At 43.6% G+C, this 21325-nt stretch overlaps 1 protein-coding gene across 7 annotated transcripts in view; it reads right to left on the reverse strand.

The window, feature by feature from the left end:
- Window positions 1-21325, reverse strand: part of HELZ2 (helicase with zinc finger 2) — a 117907-nt gene that overhangs the window by 10528 nt on the left and 86054 nt on the right. For all 7 annotated transcript variants that reach the window (XM_085619591.1, XM_085619588.1, XM_085619589.1 and 4 more), the window contains 6 exons: window positions 9894-10061; window positions 9452-9596; window positions 9143-9259; window positions 8768-8960; window positions 5674-5808; window positions 5326-5544 (listed from right to left, as the gene is read on the reverse strand). In XM_085619591.1, coding sequence (XP_085475717.1) covers window positions 5326-5544; window positions 5674-5808; window positions 8768-8960; window positions 9143-9259; window positions 9452-9596; window positions 9894-10061 — 977 coding nt within the window. The remainder of the gene's footprint in view (window positions 1-5325; window positions 5545-5673; window positions 5809-8767; window positions 8961-9142; window positions 9260-9451; window positions 9597-9893; window positions 10062-21325) is intronic.

The following is a 21325-nucleotide window of genomic DNA, read 5'->3' on the forward strand; positions in this document are numbered from 1 at the left end:
TATTTAGAGCCTGAGATGAGGTTACTTTAGAAAGCCCTTTCCAATTTCTTTTAAGTATTCTGTTTTTGTCACCATTAGGATCCTCCCGTGTGTGAGGCCAGGAGACAGCAAAGGGTACAGCATAACGGTAAGACCAGCTTATGGATAACTCCCCAAGAGCTTCAAGGCAAGAATCATTAGAGAAGATGCCATCCAATATGTGGCCCACTATATGTGTAGGTGCAGTGACTAGTTGTGACAACCCACAGCAAGTCATCATATTCCCAAGTGCCTGGAGTCTTTGCACATATCGTCTTCCAGATAACAGTTAAAGTCAGCCAGGAGATTGAGGTCATTTTCCTAGGTACGATTCCATTTGATGTGCGAACTCCGATAGGAAATCGGACCTAGGTCCAGGAGGTCTGTAGACTAGGGCCCAAGCAAATGAACTGGTGGACATAAATTTTATAGAAAAGTGTAGCGTTTCATAAGGGGTTGAACTCGGAAGAGGTTCCATGAGGCAGGTGTACTTAGTTTAAGGAATGATTGCCAACCCACCCCACTAATATACCTATCCTTTCATGTCTGAGGATTGTGACACCTGGGGGGTTAGCATACATCAGGTCAGGACCGAACCACTCCTCAACCCAGGTTGAGGTTACAAATACCCAGTCAGGATCATGTGTCAAAATGAAATCCACAAACTCTATTTTACTTTGGACCAAGGACCTAGCATTGATCAAGAATCCCATACATTTGGTCTTCACAGGAGCAATCTCATTCCCTGCAGGATGCCTCAGAGTTACTGAAAGGAGGAGTGACTGTACTGGAGATAAGTGCCAGAGGGGTGACCTTAAATTCACATGAGGGGCAGCTGCTGTTATCGCTCTATTAGACTTCACTGAACTCAGAGGAGAGACATTCCAGTCAATTATGGCAAATGTCAGCTCAGAACCTGTTCTCTGGAGTAGGCTAAGTTGGGAGCCTTTCCTGAGGAAAATGGCCTGGGGTTCTGGCGCAATGTACAATCAGGGAGCAGTCCGCCTTACCTTTCGCACGCCAGAGGTGCGTCTGTGCACACGTGTTTATATAGGCATTCTCCCAAGAGGAGAGTGCGAGTCCTGCCCACTGACTTGCTCTAGGGCAGGGAGCAGTCACAGAAGTGAGGCAAACCACTGGTTTCCCTCCACTCAATTGGCAAGCCGTGCCGGACCAGGGAGTGAGGGTAAGGTTTCCAATGTCTTTAAAGTTAAAATATTGCAGCGCAAAAAGGTCAGAAACCAACAGAACACAGTTTAAAATAGGAGCTCAAACGAGCAGCCTACTGAGGGGACTAACCCAACAGGGCGTAAACTTGCACAAGATGTCTATTCCAAAGTGTGATGCCTTCCTAAATGTACAAATGCATCAGGTTGCTTGTCTTTTTGTTCTCTGGGTAGATGCTCTGAAACCGCAGTCAGGGATGACGAGAATCCACATCAGCTCCTCTGCAAAACCAGTTTCTCAAGTGTTTTTGAAACTCACCCACTGCCTTGTTGCTTGCTGTGCCGATTCTGCCTAGAAACCAACGAAACACTGCAGAGGACATCCAGGGACAACCTGCTATCTGGTTTACCACTTGCACTAGCCCTCCCCCCCCGTCTCTCTCTGCCGTCCCCAAGAGGAAGGCTCTAGAAAGACATTCACATTCCGATGAAGTGAGAGTTTTTGGGTTTAAAGAAACACAACACAATGCTGGCTATTGCTCCTCGCCTCAATGTATGATTGTTGCTGACCCTCTCGAACTAGTAATTCATCTTCGGTTTGAGAAGACTAGCCACCAACCGAGAGGGAACTTAGCGAGTCGAAGTTATCACATTCTAGACTAATGATCTGGGCTAGATATTAGAAGAAAAATCATCTTGTTGTGTCTGGATTTTGGGGAAGAGGGAATGCCCAGGCAGAGGAGCAGGCCCATGACCTTGAGGACAAAAAGCAAGGGCCACCTGAATAAGGTCTACATGAGGGAGGTCACAGGGAAGTACGTCATGGAGGGAGCAAGGAGGACCTTCCAAACAAGCTTGTCTGAGTCACCTCAAAAAGTAATTGATCATCACAGGTAGGGAAGCTGCAGAGATGCATTCTAGCACTGAGAGTATGGTTAGCTTGCACCATCCCCGATGTGCGCAGTATCTCAGGGAGCATGCATCTGAGCCACTTAGGCAGAGATGCACTCGCAAGATTCTCTCTCACCTAATTGTTGGTCACGCTTATTCAGGAACTTCTTGCATGGCATTCCTGATCCTAACCATTCTAGTGCCATATGTGCTTGAATTCACGATTGACCACAGATTCCAAATTATAGGTACTAAACGGTATTGGTCAAACCTACTAGTATAGGGAGTACCACTGACAACTTAAAATCTTGACCAAGACTGGCCAGTTTGAATAATTTTGTAGGCCTCAGGGTGTGTTGCCTTCCGAACAAACAAGCACCCAGTCCCCCTGCAATAAGATTTGACAAGTACTGACCCTAACCGATCTCCCCTTGCAATAATTGTTCTCGGGAAGCTAAGACCCCCAAATGCCAAACTTGCTGCAGTTCATTTTGAATACACAATAATGTTTTCAAATTTGCAGTGGATGGAATCTGTGATCCAGTTAGGATGCAGGCTTCTTGGCTTTGACCTCTTTTGTGTTACACTGTACAAATGGTACCAACCCACTTCGTTGTCGGGCCAACAACAATCTAGGGCTGGCATAGCGTGGCCAAATTGTTCCATTGTTTTTAATGTTTTGCACCTCTTTCGCATGATATACGAACCCCCATGGACTTCCCATGGCTGCTAAGAACACCAACCCTTCAGGTAAACATTGTCCACTGGGTCCCATGTTATAAAACTCTAGAGCCAACTGCACAAGTGTTTTAAAAGTATTTGGTATCAAATTGTTGGTCCAAAAAGGTGATTGGATCTTGTGTTTTTCAGTCTACATTTTAATTTGAACTGCCTTATTTTAAACACCTTTAAATAAAGCGATTGCTCAGAATTTGTGGTCTATTTATATTGCCATTCTGTCTGAGTTTCAAATCTACAAACACCTCCTACACTACGCCTTATCTATGATACTGCTACTTGAGAGCCACCATGTGCATTCATAATGTAACGCAACTTGTTGACCACGTGATGAGGGTCGCAAGAGAACCAACTTTACCTAAACATTTTATTTGGCATATTATTAGAGCACATGCTTTATCAAAAGAAATGGCCTTACAAGATCGTAAGTAAGGAACGACACTCAACTTGCCATCCGAGTGGACACAGACCATGGTCGTTAATGGTGGTAAGTTTGATGAGAAGGACAAACAGACAAAACTGTGTCATACGTTAAAGGTGACATATTTAAAATTTACTAAGGTAGGATGAACCGGAGCTAGTGAGTGTCACAACTAGCTTATTGCGATTTCATGCCCACACCTATGGGGCCTACTTGTGGGACTTTCCAGTGTTCAAAAAGCTTTCAGGTCTTCAGCTATATCCATATAACAACTTCCAGCCTCATTGATAAAATTCTGAAATTCGCACTTATTTCGGACCCATGTTGGGTTTTGTAGTAGCCAGCATTCTATTCCTTACAAAGACATTTTTCAAAACTGCTGACTTTGTAGCATATACTTAATGCTGATTTACAGCTTCCTGTGACCAGAAAAGTTTAAAGCATGGGAAAAGTGGAAAACTGCACAGGTCCCCCACCTTCCAGGGGGCACCCTGGTAATGGGATAACCAGGAGTACAAAAATATTTTTTTTTCTTCATTTTCCAGCAGGGCATACCCCTGGCTGCGAACCTTATTTCTTACTCTCAGGTAGTCAGTGGCATTGACATTATACAAAGATGTTTCTGCCTCTCTCCCCTTCACCTAAGCTCTTCTCCACCATCCCTCTTCCTCTTATGTACCTCGACAACTGTATGTGTTCACCCTTATCTAACTCACCCCTCAATCAATCTCTCTATCCCACCTCTTTACAACTCTGAACCTACCTCTACAGCTCTATCTCAACTCCCTCTCTCGCTGATCTCGCTTCAGTTTCCATTTTATCTCCATGTATCTCTCCTCCACCTACTTTACTTCTCGATTAAACTCGCCTCTCTCAGTCTTCTCCCTGTATCACCACTCTTTACCTCACCTCTACCTCTTCTCCCACTATTTCATATCCTGTTCACTCCTTTATCCCTCTACCATACTCTCTACCACTGCACCACCTCTCAGTTTACTCATGGTTCCTTGGCTATCTCACCTCTTTACCTTCCCACTCAATCTCCCTACGCTCTACTACACCTTTCATTATCTTACTCCATTCGTTTCACCTTAATTTTCTTTCAGCGCTGTAGCGCTGTATCTCCTTGTCTATTTCTGTATCTTTTTGTTTCTTTCTTTGTGTCTTGAATTGGCTGGAATTTGGAAATTAATTTCAAGTTTTGCAGGAGGCTCCAAATATTCTTAAGAGGGCACTACCTGAGAAACGTTCTTAATTTAACTCCCATTCCAGATACAAGCCTGGTTTAATAGCAGCCTGTATACTGTTCCTATCAAACCTCACAAATACTATAATTCCCAGCTTACTGCTTCATCTCCACACTCTTGCAGGCCAAGGATGAGTGAAGGAATCAGCACACCTGTGGCTAGCAGATGGAAGCTTGATCACACCTCAGGCATGCGATTATTAGGGAGCTCTTTTAAACCAGTTTCCGTCTGGCATTGGTCATTGTACCAGTGTTCCTGTTTGGCTGACACTTTGTTTTCAGAGTTCCTGATTCTATGTTAGAGCACCCCAATGCAGTAGTGTGGACAGAAAATAGGACTATTCAGTCAAAGAAACTAGCTTGGATTGTTGAGGCTCAAGATAGATGCTACCCACCTCCTTAATGGGTAGCAGCAATAATGAGAAAGCCTTCACCATCTCACCATGAGAAGAAGATTCCAGTCTGCCATTCCCTGAGGCTACACAGCTACAGGTCAGAAGCTTGGCAGGTCGGTCTCCAGCGTCTAGGGATGTAATTTGTTTTACTTTATTAAGGCATCTGTCCTTTGGATTTCCACAAACCCCAAGTAACTCGGGTGACCAATAAGCACTGGGTTGCACAGAAAAAAGCCCTCTCACCACTCCTTCCTGCAGAAGGTGTGTTGTTAATATGTACAAATCATCCCACCAACATCTCAGACACCCAAAATTTCCCTCCTGAACCCACCAAGAATATTAGTTGCTTATATTGGTAAAGATACAGTAGAATTGTAGCAGACTGAGTACATTATATTATATGGCAGCTTCGACACTGGTCTATTTTCTTGTACTCTGAGAGACACTCACTGCATGTGCAGCTTCCTCCATGTTGGCCTTGGAGTTTTCGTTGCCTTCGTTAGTAGACACAACAAGGCTCTGCTCTTTCCCTTCCACGTGGCCAAAGATAATGGGACAGCATGCCTTCTTGGTATGGTAAAAGACACTAGAGCGTCGGACCAGCTGATCCCAGGTTTTCAACCGGCCCTCATAATACTCTTTCGAAGGGAAGGTGCAAATATCCTTATGCTGTTGAAGGGAGAACAAGTATAGATGAGCAACTGCAGGGCAAAAAACAAGCATGATTTGTGTCCAGAAGGCATCTTGAAACTGGTTCATGCATTGCAATAAAAAGCAGAGAAAAGAGACCTTCCTTACCATGCGATACTGAATGTCAAGCATCCCAGCCTGGTTACCATAGCGTTCAAAGAGTGACCTTTCCATCCCCAGCCTACAACAGAAATCATTCTGCACAACTGGACGAAGCTGCTTATGGTCTCCCAGTAAAACAACCTAAAAAGAAAGACCACCATCACAACATCAGTCATCCACATTACAAATTACGAATTTAAACAGGAACACATTAAAAAAAATCTATCATGGCCCTTTGCCCCCTCTCCCATCAAAGAGAGCAACCCACCAATCAATCTGACAAATCTTTAACAGTGAATCCATTACTATAGAATCCAACCAAAAATTTGGGACAACTTGTGGGTGCAATCATACAGCTAATACTGCATCCCACCAACTAGGCAACCCTAAAGGAGAAATCTCTACTTCACCCAAGACTGCATTCCAGAAACTCCTAGCAAGTATTAAAATTTAACAAACCAACGCCCAACCCATCAACCCAACCAGAGCGGAATACACAATCTGAAATCTGTTGAGCTTTTGTTGGCTATACACAGCTGTCTGCGAGACACATTCTTAAGAATACTTAAACACATACATAGAGTAGGCTTTGGCGCCTCCCGAAGGAATAATACCTTAGCTCTTCATGCTCTTGGCTATTTGGAGTATCATTCCGCCTCTAGTGCACAGACTGCATAGCAATGCATGATGGACTATTTTACATCTAAAAAGGATACGGTCATTATACATTAACTGCTTTCCTGCAGTGGATGAACCATTCATGAATGGTTCATTCACCGCGGTGCTTCAGAAAATCTTTCTGGGGCTGTATTACGTATGTGGCGCAATGTCCTGGTTAGTGCTTGGCGCACCTTTCAAAAAGTGCACTCAGTGCTAACCAGTAAAATGTGCCGCATTATAATGAATGTGCTCCCCCAAGGGCAGCTGCGAACTTGTGCTGACCCCCAGGGCAGTGCATTCAGGTGAAAAACAGAGTGGTTGCTGTGAAGCTGCTTCGTGTTTCACAGTGCAGGCGGAAACTCTCTTGCACTTTGAAGGGGGGTGGAATTAGAGATCCCCTTGAATGCGGGTGCAGTGAGTGACTGCACCCGCCTGCAAGGGGATGGCTGGGGGCCATAAGACCCCCCATTCTCTCCTCTAGAGGGCTGCCATCAGGGGCACACTGACAGTGCATCACCTTTTAGGTGGCGCACTGTCAGTGCACCTCCCGGCAGATTCTTTGCCTCTGCGTCGGCATCTATAATACAGCGCGGGCGCAGAGGCAAAGGAATTCAAATGAGGGAACACCCTCTGGCGATAGCACGGACGCTTTATGTGCGCCTCTTCTGTAATGTGTAAGTGACTTGGGGGCATGCAAAGCAGGTGTAAACGCCCGTTGCCTCTCCGGGGCACTCCGGCAGTACAGCCCCTGTTCACACCATAAGGATTTTTTGTTTGTTCTTCTTAAAAATAAAAGTCAGAACATGATAAAAGCTTTTCTCATGTCCAAAATTTGCTTTTTTGGTCTACTGTGATGCAGAACTCATGACTGCCCCCAAGCACAGATCTGTAAGGGAGAGGTACTGCTGGATAGGGAACAACGTCCCTTCTCTAGAAGTATCACTAACTACCAAGTGTATCCCTACTTAGGATCGCACTGAGCTAACACGTACAGCAGCTCACACTGGCATGGGCCCACCACAAAGGAGACAATACAGTGTTTCTGCCCGGCTACAGTAAACCCATTAAGACACTAGGGAAAAACAGAGAAGCCGGCAAAATGCCAGACACCAGAAAAATGGTTTTAAAAAAACCCAAACAAAACAAACAAAAAAGTGGCAGTGGGCTTCCTATCCAGGCTCCGGATGAAGTCCCAGCCCAGAAAAGGCCAGTCTTTCTACCCCCTTGGGCCTAGAGCATCCCCATGGGAAGCGAGGAGAAATTTGTATCAATTTGGGTGTAACTTTGACATATGTGCCGAAAGAGTAGGGTAAATCCCAATTTCCTCCCAATTGCCATGGTGAATAGCTGCACAATCTGGGCTATAGGTCAGCCAGCACAGAGGAACCCTACGAAGCCTGGGCATATTCTGAAACCTCAAGACCCAGAAGAATCCAGAGTGGTATAGCTTCCTTGGATACCACCATGTTTTCTTACCCAGAATGCCCTGCAAACCCCAAACTTTGGCTAAAATCACATTTTCCCCACATTTCTGTGAGGGAAAGTTTCGGAATATGCGAGGATCCGCAAAATTCCTACCACCCAACGTTCCCACTTGTGTGGCTGGGCCTAGCACCTGTGACATGGGGAGTTTTCATATGCTCTAATAACTGCCTCCTATTTTTTAGATGTCGATAGTCAATTTTTAAGACAGCAATGAAACATGACATTAAATAGAGTTGCACGTTTCCAGCATATACTAAAAGAAACTTGCTTAAGGTTAAGGTTGAAAAAGCATGTTGCATATTTTACTTTGCGCTGATGCGAATAAACTTTTTGCTTGGTATTCATGTCCTATGGATAAAAGTTTGGCAAAATTGTTGCATGAACTATGTTATGACAATGTGCATAGGTTAAAGTTATATATGTGCTGGTGGAAGGGGGAGCAAAAGAGGATGGAGAAGTTTGCACGGCCACCCACAAAACCCATGGAGAATCAACACTATCCACAAGGGGCAACTCTTAAAACTGTGGCAATTTCTCCCAACATCCTCCATTTTACGAATGCTGACACAGCAAATCAAGTCATGCCCTCCCACATGACCCCAAGCTTTACTCCCACACCTGAAAATAAGCACCTGTAACATAATTGGTATCTTTTTTGTCATGCCTTCAAAATTTCAACAAACACAACACCAACAAATTCATGACTTACTGAACTCAAATGGGAAGATGCTGCAAATAATAAACTTCTACCAGACATCAGGATTGCAAGAACTTGAAACCACAGACAATCACTAGTTTTCTATTCAGCATCAGAAACTGTACACTGAAACAGAATGTAACTTTCCAACAACTGAAGCTTAGCTTTAAGCTGGGAGAGGGAAAAATCCTCATAGTGCGAGATTCAAAGCCACCCCCTCCCCTTCTATTACCACTCCCCTGTATAATGCACACAGACCTGCTCAGCCTTCTTGTGGCAGACCAGTGGAATCAAGGTCTCTGGTTCTGTGCACATCCCACACTCGTCAACCAGGATCTGTGTGATGTTGAGTTTGGAAAGGGAATAGTTGGAAGCGGTACAGCATGTGCATAGGATGACATCATGGCGCTGCAGCTCCACTTCACGGGCTGTTTTTAGTAGTGATTTGTACCTATAGATTGAAGAGAAGAGACAGATTGTAACAAAACGTTCCAATGAAAAACACATGCACTGTAGTTAGTGCCTCCACTTCAATGTCCCCTCCTTCCCCCATCACAAGTTGCTGCTAAGCGCCAACGCGGGGGTGACGTCATGAAATCTTCAGCTGTTTCTCATTCAGTTATCAAGACTTACTCTTGAATATCATATTCAGACAGCTCCTCCCGAGCCCGTATCCTGGCGTCAAACTCCAGAATCGCACTATGGTACTCATTGGTTGGCATCCTGATTCGATGATGCAATGTGATGGACCTTCACCAGGAATAAAAAAGAAAGAAGGTTTTGATGCCCAACGGGAGGAAGCACATTTCACAAGAAACTGAAGACATTCTTGGAGCACAATAATTGATGGATAAAAGAACAAGGATGCTGCCCTGTTCCTTTTACTTCATATGCTAGTGGCAGAGACCAGGTGGATATGACCGGTGTACAAAGCGCTCCTACCTGAGCTCTTCCTGGGGCCTTCCATCATGCAGGGACTTGAAACTCAAGTGCATACTGCTCCCAGGATAAGGGTAGTCAACCACTTCCATCTGCTCACTATAAACACGCAGCGGGCGCAGCACACCTCTCATGGGTAATAGCATTTCTGGCAAGAGAGAATAAACATTAGAAAAACAGTGCAGAAGTAAACTACTTTGTTCTGAAAACCGTTGCAAAAGTAAACTACTTTGCTCTCCTCATTTCCCAAAGGATATTAGGCTAGACCTTCAACACTAAACGGCCTTAGCATTGTCTAAGTATAATGAAACAAGACTGCCTCCTTCCCCAGAAATAAATGTAATCACTCCTAACCCAAATCAAACTAGGAGTCTCTACAGCGACTCCACTACTTCAGGCATTCATCGAATCAAGTGTTACTCTAATATAGAACAGAAAAAATTACCAGCAACAACGTCCACGGATTTATTGGATGGGCCGCAGTAGAGGACACTTCTGTTCGCACGACCATCTGCATTAGCCAGGGGAACTGGCACTTGCTGCTGCTCGCACTCTTGGTTTAGTTGGTGGAACCAGTACACAATGTGGACACCGACAAAGGTCTTCCCTGTTCCTAGAAGGGGAGGATAATCATGAGCAGCAGAAATGTTGATACTCGTCTGATACTGCAGTCCACGCGTGAACACTTCCGGTAACGTATCAAAAAGTCCTAACCCTCCCTGTATATAGGCCAGTAGGGCAGGAAGACAGAAATTAACAAGCTTGTGCACATGTAGTTGCCTTCTGCCCTTCGAACCATCAAATACCCAGAGCCTTTCTTTCAATTTGTTCATTTCCACCCCAAATTGTCTTTCTGCTCTTCAAAATCCCAAACTCACTGAACCCTGCCATTAGCCCCTGCAAGGGTAGACTGATGTAGAGGCAGTACCTTCACCCCTCCCCTCCCCCCAACAACCTCATACAATCTTCTGTTCAGCAAACCCTTACAGTACCCACTCCAAGTCCTATAGCCTTTTTCTGAAAATGCAGTTTCTCACTCAATTTACACCTCTTCAACCACTTGCTGCTCCATGGCACAGACCTGTGATCCATGCTTCAATGGAACAATCATCACCCCTTCCCATCCCCTCCTCAAACCCTTACCATTTCTCCAAGTAATGAAACTAGTTTGAAGAGCCTTTAATCACGACCTCTCCAGTACCCCACTAACAATCTAAGCAACTCATTTCAGTGATATTTTCCCCAACATTGGCTTGATGAGTACTGTGAGGGATAGCTCCACAAAGGACAAAATAAACACGCTGGTGAGTAAGGCAAGGTAAGTACAGCAAGTGTATGCAAACCAAAATCTTTTTTCTCCATGCCGAATTGTAGCTGAAAATTGCTGCAACATGGTAGTAGTCCATCTCATGTACACCACCAACCTACTTCCCACATAGTCCACTCTATTAAACTAGCACTCTACAAAGCACAAGACCGCAAAAGGAGTGGCTAATTCCACAGCCGTATCTCAAACACACACACACACTTGGAGCTTTGCATATATTAGGCAAAATAAGGCTAGAAGTCTGGGGTAGTTTTTAAGTCGAGGTGGAGATCTGCTCTTGTAAGGGCACATCTGCACCAGCGACACACTAAATCTGTTCCCCTCACAGGTCTGTATTGCTAGCAGAGTTTCCTAGCATAGAATTGGTACAGCGCTATCCACGCCAAGCTAGAAAAGTGACTATGCTTTTTGTCAGTTTTGAAGTAGTCTTTAAGAACAGGATTAACCAGAGTTATCCATGCTGAGCTGGAAAACTACAAACGTCTTTTACCACTTCAGGAACAGTATTACAGCTTTGGATTAATAAAATACTATTCAAGCCAACTGGGAATGAATAAATGCAAGTCCTGACACGCATTTTGCTCTCACTAAAGCTGGTCAGTGAAGCATAGTTTTGCTTTGACACAAGGAGCCACCCAGTATAGGTCAAACCAAACACTCACAAGCTTAGATTGCAACATAAATTATCCAAAACAAGACTGTAAACTCTGGGTAGATCCCAAGTTTAGGTGGAGAGCACCTACAACACCAGCAACACTCAAAATCTGTCTACCTAAAGAAGGCTAGGTGGCAAGGTTTGAAAGCATTGTACTTCTAAATAAGGGACGTGTAACAATAAAGTTAATCTCAGCCTCCTCAGGTGTGGGGCAGACCTAGGAGCACAAGACCGGCTAACAAGTACCCAAATTCTTTCATAGATACAAGGGAAGACCACTTGTGACCACACAAATTATAGTAACAGATTGACAAGGACCGACTACTTGAGCACAGCAACTGAAAGCAAGATCACGGACCTCAGAAGTACCAGACAGTGTCCTTTGCCCAGAAGAATATGCACCTAACACCAGAGGAGGTGTGCAACAAGACAAGTGATCAGGAAGTCCTCCCTATCTGTGAATAAATGAAGTCCCCACTACCAACCACCACCTGCACTCCCTCCAGCAATCTTCCTCAGTCTGAAAATCTCTCTCTTCTCATTTCTTTCTCTCCATTAGCAGACATAAGAGAGGGGACCAGGGACATGGAAGGGAGGGGCTGCAAGCTTCCCCTGTGTAGTAAATTAGAGAGGCTCCTTTAAGTTGCATGAGTGGGACCTTTTTGTCTAATGTGAGAGTGTGAGCAAGGAGGTGTAGGCGGTCAGTGCACTAGGACTTTATGTTAATGTGATTATGTGAGCAGTACCAAACCTTAAACCTAGGGATGGGGTTATAGCGCCCTTCCTGCCACTAGTGACTGCACCGGTGGAAGATCCTAAAAAAATCACCATTGACAAAGCATCCCACCCCTCCAATCGCTGCAATCAGCAAAGAGATGCATTTTTATAATGGATGCACATGGCATTTTAATGAGGCCAGCCACACTCCGGTGAGCGCCCATTTCACATGCATTTTTGATGAGCACATCACGTTCACATGGGATTGTGCGCTGCGCCAGGAATTTTAGTGTACCCTTGAGGCATAATTCTTATATGAAATCTAATTTCTGGTATACCTTTGGTGCACACTTAAGGTGTGAAATCTAATAATTGGAACCCCATTGATGCACTCTTCTGGTGTGAAAAAAAAGACGTTTTGGTATACCTATGATGCACACTTTTGACAAGTAATGCTATTTTCAGGTGTACCATTGATAGATATTTGGGAAATAGCATGCTGTAATCTGGTCCATCAAACGTGCACACATCTGGTACACCGGTGATGCTTATTTTCTGGTGTAACATTGTTAAACACCTGAGATGTAGAATGTTAATGCCTGATGTAACACCACTGCACATTTTTGATACACAACGGATGCACTTGTTGCTGTGCTGTTGATGTGCGGTGTGTGCGTTAAATGCCACTTTTTGGTGTACCACTGTTAAGATCTTCTGGCAGTCAATTTCTGAAGCACCATTGATGCAAATTTCTGGTGCACCGTTGAAATACACTTCAGACAAAGAAAGCTAACACCTGGAGCAGTATTAATGTGCACTACTCATCTACCACCGATGCATGCTTAGGACATGGCTTCACATCCGTCTTGTACAACTGGTGCAATGTTAGGTGTGATACTCACACAAAGTAATGGGACGCTAGTTCAAACAAAACCAAAAATATCCTTGTGTATGGGGGAAAGGGGGAGTCTTTATGTTAAAGACGAGAACCCTCACTCACCCAAATGTTACAGGTTTCATCATTGGGTCCCCTCTTGCACACTGTAACCGCAAGGTATACAGTGTGGGCTACAACTCTCCCTGTGGAGAGGAGCGTGAGGCGTTTTATAATGTTCCCAATTTAAGCTATTGGGGTGAGGGGCAGAGTGCAAAAGAACAACAAAATGTGTATTAAAACCAGCTCCTGGGTGACTAAACTAAATTTAATACGTGTCCCCATAGACTAGGGTTAAAAATACTAGTGATATATAGGACTGAAAGAACGTCCTATTCGTCAGTGGTCAACATGTTTCTGCCAGATGACTAAAAAGTTTGCGGTTTTCATCAGGACCTAAAGCGATGTAACTCTGCTAAAGATTAGTGAAAAATAATAATGTATTTAAAAAACATACTTAATTGTCATGGTAGTTACGACAATGGTACCAGCTGCAGTCCGGTCCAATGTCTAGGCGGTAATATAAGATTACCTCCACCTTATGGGAGTTTACCTCAGATCACAGATTTCTCATGTTCCTCTGTGTCCTTGCTCAAGTGGTAAAACCCATTGTTAAACACCTGAGGTGTAGAATGTTAATGCCTGGTGTAACACCACTGCACATTTTTGATACACAACGGATGCGCTTGTTGCTGTGCTGTTGGTGTGGTGTGTCCGTAAAATGCCACTTTTTGGTGTACCACTGTTAAGATCTTCTGCCAGTCAATTTCTGAAGCACCATTGATGCAAATTTCTGGTGCACCATTGAAATACACTTCAGACGAAGAAAGCTAACACCTGGAGCAGTATTAATGTGCACTACTCATCTACCACCGATGCATGCTTAGGACATGGCTTTGCATCCGTATTGTACAACTGGTGCAATGTTAGGTGTACATGTGAATGGATTTTTACTGTGTAACGTAGGTGCAGACCTATGGCATAGATGTCAATTCGGACTTCTTTGGTACAGTATATTTCGTGTCAACGCTTAAATACCCAATCTTGATAGAAATATTTTCTTATAATTATAAAATGAAGGTACACAGGTCTAATTTACATGGTGATGACATTACGACTGGGGAACACGTACACACATTTGTGCTATGTATGCAGATTTGATGGCTCTCGGACACGCACACAAACAAAATTTGTCAACAACTAGTGTTACATTCAAATGATCATCAACAATTACACACAATAGCCACTACACATGTACATGCAGAAAAACAAACAATATTGTTTCCAATACAAATATGGATGTTAATAATGATTAAGGCTCGTGAATTGTAAGGTTGGGAAAATAATGTTATTAGGTGTTGTACAAGGCATGTATATGTTTGGTTGTAATTGTATTTATATAGCACTTAACTACCCCTGGCGAGGTGTCAAAGGACTTTTCGGCGAGTAGCACGCTAATCAGGAACCCAAAAAGGGTTGGTGGTAAATTAGTATTGTGAAATATGAATTAGTTTAACCGGTGGACATGCGAGTCTGTTAGCTGGATTGAAAAGGATAATGGAGGGATAAAAGAGGGAAGGGCAAAGAAAATGTACATTAGAGATAATAGTTGGAGGAAGTTTGGGATGAGTAAAGAAGAGATGGGGGGGGGGGGGGGGGAGTGTCTCTAGAAGTGGATTGGGGGGTGAGGAGATGTCTCGGATGAGTCTAAGGAGGGATACATGCTGGCCGGAAGAGTTTAGAAAGGGTTGTTTGGGAGGTCTGGATAGTAACATGAAGACAGAGGTGGTGCAAGGAGGGATAGAGGAAAGAGGAGTCTAAAAAGGGATTATTTTGGAGATCATAGTAGTAGAGTGAGGTTTGGGATGAGTCAGAGGGTGGAGGCAGAGGATATATTGCAAGAGCTATGTGGTGAGATATAGTGTAGTGCAGGCTCAAAACAAAAATGTTTAAGTATTTTTTTTAATATATCACAGGAGTACAGAGCTAATGACTGTGGAATATCGCTATGTAAACAGCTACTCTACAAAGGGGTGTTCAATAATTGATAATTGCACAGCAGTTTCAAAATGAGAACTAATACTGGTGCTTAAAACTAAGCGCAACACAATAGAGTACCATGTACAATGTCAAAAGAGAGTGAGCAAGAAGCCGGGGACTGCAACTTGTGAACTCCTCGGATCAGGGTCATGCCGAAGGTGACAACATGCTTTTTTGTTAAGTGCAAGCTGTAATGGGCCAGTCGGGGTTCAGTGAGTAGGCATGGGCTGGTGCACTCAGTGCCATATAAGGTGATATACAGACTTCTTGTGTAATTGGTATGTACACGTACATTCACACAATGCACACACACTGTCGACAAACTGGCCCGAAAATAATCTAGTCTCACATTTTACAGAAAGACCCCTGGTGTTGGGCATCGAAAGATCTGCTCTTGGGAGTACAAAGAGTAAATAAAGGAAGCTGGGCCCGATTATCAGCTTTACTAGAAAAAGAAAAGTGATATTGGCAGGTGCAGGGGAAAGGGGTGGGGAGGAATAATAGTACCTCCATCACAGCTCGAGAAGTGGGCGGGTACTACTTAACTTGAGTCAATCTGTGCTTGGTCCATGCGTCACAGAAAGGAATGGAAGCAAAGCTTGGCTGCTTGCGAGAGCGCTTATGCAAGCGCAGGCTCTACCTAAACAAGTATTGGAAATGCAATCGGTATCGCATTTGTTCGAGTTAGAGCTTTTGGCATTGTAAATGGCAACGTCTTTTACCAATGTGTTATGGAGTGATGTACACGATATGTAGTGGAAATTTTTGAGGGTCAGATTAGTTAGTTGTGTGGCGTGGAATTGTGTGGTGTGGATTTGTGTATTGGTATTACGTGGCATGGTTTGATCTGTATATATGTGGATATTATGTGGTATTGGGTGGGATTGTGTGTTATGGAGTGGAATTATGTGGAATGGTATTGTGTTTTGGAGTGGTATGTAGTGGAGTTTAATTATGTGATGTGCTGTTGAATTTTGTGGCATGCTGTGGAATTGTGTGGTGTGGATTGAATGCATGTGGTGCGTTGAGGAATTGTGTTGTTGAGTTGTATTATGTGGTTTGGTGTCAAATGATGTCACATGGACTGAAAATGTGTGGAGTTGAACTGCGTGGATAGCTTTGCGTTTGAGAGTTATTGGCATTGTCAATGTATTTTAGACTTGCGTAACGGAGTGTAGTGGATGTATGTGGTGTGGAGTGCAATTATGTGGGTTGGATTGGAATTGTGGAATTGTGTGGTGTTGAGTGGAGTTGTGTAAAGGAATTATGTGGCATGGCACGCAGTGGAATTATGTGGATAGTAATTATGTGGCATGGAGTGTACTGAGATTATATGGAGTGGGATTGAGTTATGGAGTGGAAATATGTGGAGTGGGATTGCGTGTTCTGGAGTGGCATGTAATGGAGTAGAATTATGTGGTCTTGAGTTTTGTAGCACAATGTGGAATTCTGTTTTGAAATGGATATATGTGGTGTGCAGTGAAATGGTGTGGTGTAGTTGAATTGTGTGGTGTGGGATGGAATTTTGTGGAGTTGAATTTTGTGGCACGGGATAGTGTGGCGATGAGTGAAATTATGTTGAGTGGAATTATGTGGCATGGTGTGGAGTGTATTTATGTGAATTGTTTTGTAACAGTGGATTTATGTGGGGTGTTTTTATGTGGTATTGAGTAGAGTGTAATTAGGTGGATTTGAATTATGTGGTATTATGTGGAGTGTAAATATGTCGTGTCATGTTATATGGTGGGCTAGTTGAATCATGGTTGTATTGTCACGTTGCCGGGATCCAAGTTAATAACCATAACAAACTGCTGGAGAATGCGGATTGAGGTACCGGTCGCCATCCAGAGTTAAAAGACTGTCATAAGAACAGACAGCAAACTGTCAAAGGAACAAACTGAAAAATAATGGCTGCAATATATTAATATTTCGTGTCGAATTTGGGGATTTCGCCTGTTATTGCACTATTTTCAAAGAGAAGCCAACGTCTTCCAGTTGTATGGTATGGTAAAAATGTAAATAGAGAAAATATACAGCTTGCACGAAGCAACAGGCAACCGGGAAGAGTGCTAAAAGCAAATCAAAGTAAAACAAAAGCCACATAATAAGGACAATGCCCTGCATCAAGCATATACGCTCATGGTCTTCACTCTGCATTGTTTTGCTTTTTGGACAGTTCCAGTATGGTGACATGTCTGTGCTCACGTATCATGATTTTCCCGACAATGCAGCGGTGCATTTATTTTTTTGATGCCATCTTTTATTCTACTTCATCTTGGAGCGGCAGCTGAATTCCTTATGGGGTACACATTTAACTGGAACTTGATAGCGGCACCATTTAGTTGTGGAACATTTTGGATAAGCTGCAGTGTTTTGTTGTCTCTGTTTTTATTTGTTTAAATGACAACAGTGGACTTGCTTTCGTAGCCATAAAGCTTTATTACCTCAATGTGTGGCAGTTTTTCTAAGTCTGTTTCATGTTCTACATGTGGGGGTGTCAACATGGGTGCAGTCACAGTGGACAACTCGGGTGAGAGGTCGTTCACCAGTGTGGAATATAGTCTAAAGATGTACTATATTTAGAGTGGGTTTTGCTAACTTATAGAAGAAATGTTCGTGTTTAGTGTTGCCATGGTTTACGCTTGCCTACATATGGGTGGCCCATATGTGTTGGTGGGTGGCAGTCACAGTTTTATCCCTTACATATGGGATGGAAGGGGTTTCAGTCCCACTTCCAAGTTTTTTTCCTTACTTAAGGGGTTTGTTCACTTTCAAGCGAGGAATGGTTTTGAGTCCCATGTCCACAGTGTAAGCCATTGTACCCTTACATGAGGGTTGGCTTAAGGGTTTTGTTTCCCCTTCAAGCAAGGAATGGGTTTTAGTCCCATATCCTCATCGTACACCATTGTACCCTTACAGGAGGGTTGACTTAAGGGTTTTGTTTCCCTTTTCACGCACAGGATGGATTTTTTTAGTTCCACTTGTTGCAAGTTTTTTTGTTCCTTGTGTGCATAAGCCACCATGTGCTGCACGTTTGTTTTTGTTGTAGTGGGTGTTTTCACTACCTGTCTATGGGGCTTTGGTCCCTTTGATACCGTGTTTGAGGGGTAGGAATTTGGGTTTCAGTCCCTTTTTTCCACATTTTTACATGGCTTTTCTCCTTACATGGGAGTATACACTATATGTTAGCATTTTCTTTTCTTTATTAAAGGAGGAGGATGGGTATTTTGTATGAACCATTTCACTTTTCTTTCCTCCTTGTGTAGTCCTTTTCCCTCTCGTGATGTGGTTTCTACTGTTCATCCCCGGGTTTTGGACCAGTGACTTCTGTTGTACTTTGTTGTCTATAGTTTTTAAAGCTTGGTTTCACCATTCTTCTATTTTATAGAAAGGAGATAATGTAGTATCTTCATGTTGTGTTATAATGTTCTATGTTATCTTGTTCCTAGCTGCTCAGCCAGTGTGAGTGTTCTGTGTGGAATGTTGGTGTGTGGACCATGAGTGCAATGCTTGGGTGACAGTTGGTGGATGGCCTGAGCTAGCAGGCTGCTCCTGGTGGGGCTGCTGTACAGGATCTACTCTACATGTGATCTACTTCAATAAATCTACCTAATCCACATCTTACCAGCGTGGACTACGTTACTACACTATTCCAAGATGTCGGATGCCCATTTCGAAGCAGTAAAGTAAAAAAGTGTACAAAAGCGCATTATTGAGACAGGAGCAGCTTAGTAGCACAATCTGTTCGGTCTGTGGCTTTCTTTCTTTTTATTTACACACATCATTAAAAGGTGTGCTAGTTTGTTTTTATTTAAGCAAATAAAGACTAATTTTTCTTTCTTAATGAACGCCCAGGACATGATATGTAGTATTCGGCATACATAGATACCGAGAGTTCTGGCAACCAGAGATGCAGACTCCCCGCCAGCATGCATGCAGCGCTTTACTCATACCCTTCACATAAGCATCGAAATACAGCAGCAGCGGAGACAGCACAAGGGTCCCTTTTATCATCAGAAAAGAAAAAAAATACAACCTCATTACAAATACCACCTTCCTATTTTACATTTGCCTGACAAAGACTGCGGGGAAAAAAGCTGAGTAGCTATTTAATAGGCACACTCCTGTCAATCACTTTCCATTCTGAGAGCATTTTAAGTCACCCATTTCAGCCAGTGGCAACATAGTAGCGCCTCCAACACTAGGGTTGACAAGAGAACATATTTGCTCTGCTCCTCCAGCCTGTGCCTCCTGCCTAAAACTCCCCACACTTCTTTTTCCCCCCTTTAATTGAGAAAGGAGGAATAAATCATCCAGTTAGGTGAGCGGTTTATTAACATGTAATTGATCATATCACTGGCAATGTTATCACGTCATCACTCCCGTGCTTACATCTGTACACCCAGTAACATGTAGTTGAACAAGTTTGATGTGGTAGGACGCTATGTGCCGTGGGAGAGTGTTTGGGTGAGGTGGCGACCGAGTTACAGGGAAGTTCATAGAAGGAAAATCTATGTATTTGCATGTGCTGTATTTCTTTAGGTCTCGCATGGCGTTGCAGCGCAAAGCGCTGCATGCCTCGGCGAGAGATTTTTGTGAGAGAGGGATTTCAGAAGGGGGCTTGAAGCCCCGCCCGCATTTCCATTGGCTGGCATCACTGTTTATGCTAAACGGTGGCCAGCCATTGTAAATGAAGGTTTTTTTTTGGACGCCCTTTCGCCTCCGATCTGACTGGGTCGCCTGCTTTGCTGCTGTCGCAAAGCACTTCCTTATCTTAATGAGGCCATATATTTCTGATTAGAAACACATGGCCCCATAAAGACAAGAGATCGATGCTTGTTTAAACGGTGTACAGATGTTCCTTCTCTCCACCCATTTAACCTTTCCAACCCCTCACTTCTTCCCAGGGAACTGCATGTTAAATGTGCAATGCAAAAAGTTCAATTGAAGCAGCGGGCTGCAGTTTGCAGATTTTTATAAATTTCATACAGCGTTAACTTGACACGAAGGTAGTGGAGCGCTTTAAATGAACTCCAGTTACGTTACACAAGGACATATTCATTTTCTCGAAGGCACTTGGAGATTAAGTGAAGTGCGCAGAATCACAGGATGTTAAGCCGAAGATAACATTGGAACCTGGGGCTCCAGGCCACGGACCTCAGATAGAGTGAATACTTTAGAGGCACTTTATTTTACACTTTGAGAAGTTTGGTCCACATTCGCGGCTTAACTACCTCCATTTCTTTTCATAACACTGACTGAACTTTAACAATTCTCCCCGTGTGGTGCCCTCTCTCTCAACACCTAAATCTACACTCCTCCCACCCCTGCTTCCGGGTTAAGGAGACTGTCCTGCGTCATCAGCCGCCCGAGCTCAGCCTCTCCCAGATCACCTCTATAGCCGCAGGGGCCACGGTGATCAGCCACTCAGCTGGCCTCAGACCTGACCACCTCTCCTCCCCTGCAGCAGCTGATCTTCCACGCATCTCACACCACTCTGCAGCACTTCAAATGGCGGGGTGTGGTAATTAGGTCCTTTCAAGTAAAGCGCTTTAAATGCATTTCTACATTTACAGGTCAATATGGTTTTATATTTTTTATTAAATACAAGTCCTCTTTAACTTAAAAATAATATATGCATGTAATCTGCATAAGCCAGGACAAAAACATGTGTAACCACGTAACTTCATTGCCGAGGCCTTTACAGTGCAGCGCACTTGTAAAACCACACAATTTCTTAATCATAATGAGGTTTGGCTATAAATGGTTCATGCGTGTTTTTTTTTTGTTTTTTTTTTTTAAAGGGACGGTGCACAGATTTTCGTTCTCTCCACCCTTTTAATCCTTTCCAAATCCTCCCTGCTTTCCAGGTAACTTCAGGTTAAATGTGAAATGTACAATGCAAAAAGTTCCATCGCTGATGAGGGACTGCAGTTTCCAGGTTTTTTTTAATTGTATATAGCGTTAACTCGACACAAAGGTATTGGAGCGCTTTAAATCAGCTCCAGTGACGTTACACAAGGACATTCATTTTTTCGTTGGCACGTGGAGATTAAGTGAAGTGCCCGGATCGCAGGATGTTAAGGCTAGGACGACATTCAAACCTGGTTACTAAGTCGGCAGATCAAAGTGTTACTCCGCAACCTCTCCTTTACCTATGTAAAAGGAAAAATACTATTTTTAAAGTATCTTGTGAACCACTGA

Source organism: Triturus cristatus, chromosome 7, assembly GCF_964204655.1.
Source record: "Triturus cristatus chromosome 7, aTriCri1.1, whole genome shotgun sequence".
Taxonomy (NCBI): domain Eukaryota; kingdom Metazoa; phylum Chordata; class Amphibia; order Caudata; family Salamandridae; genus Triturus; species Triturus cristatus.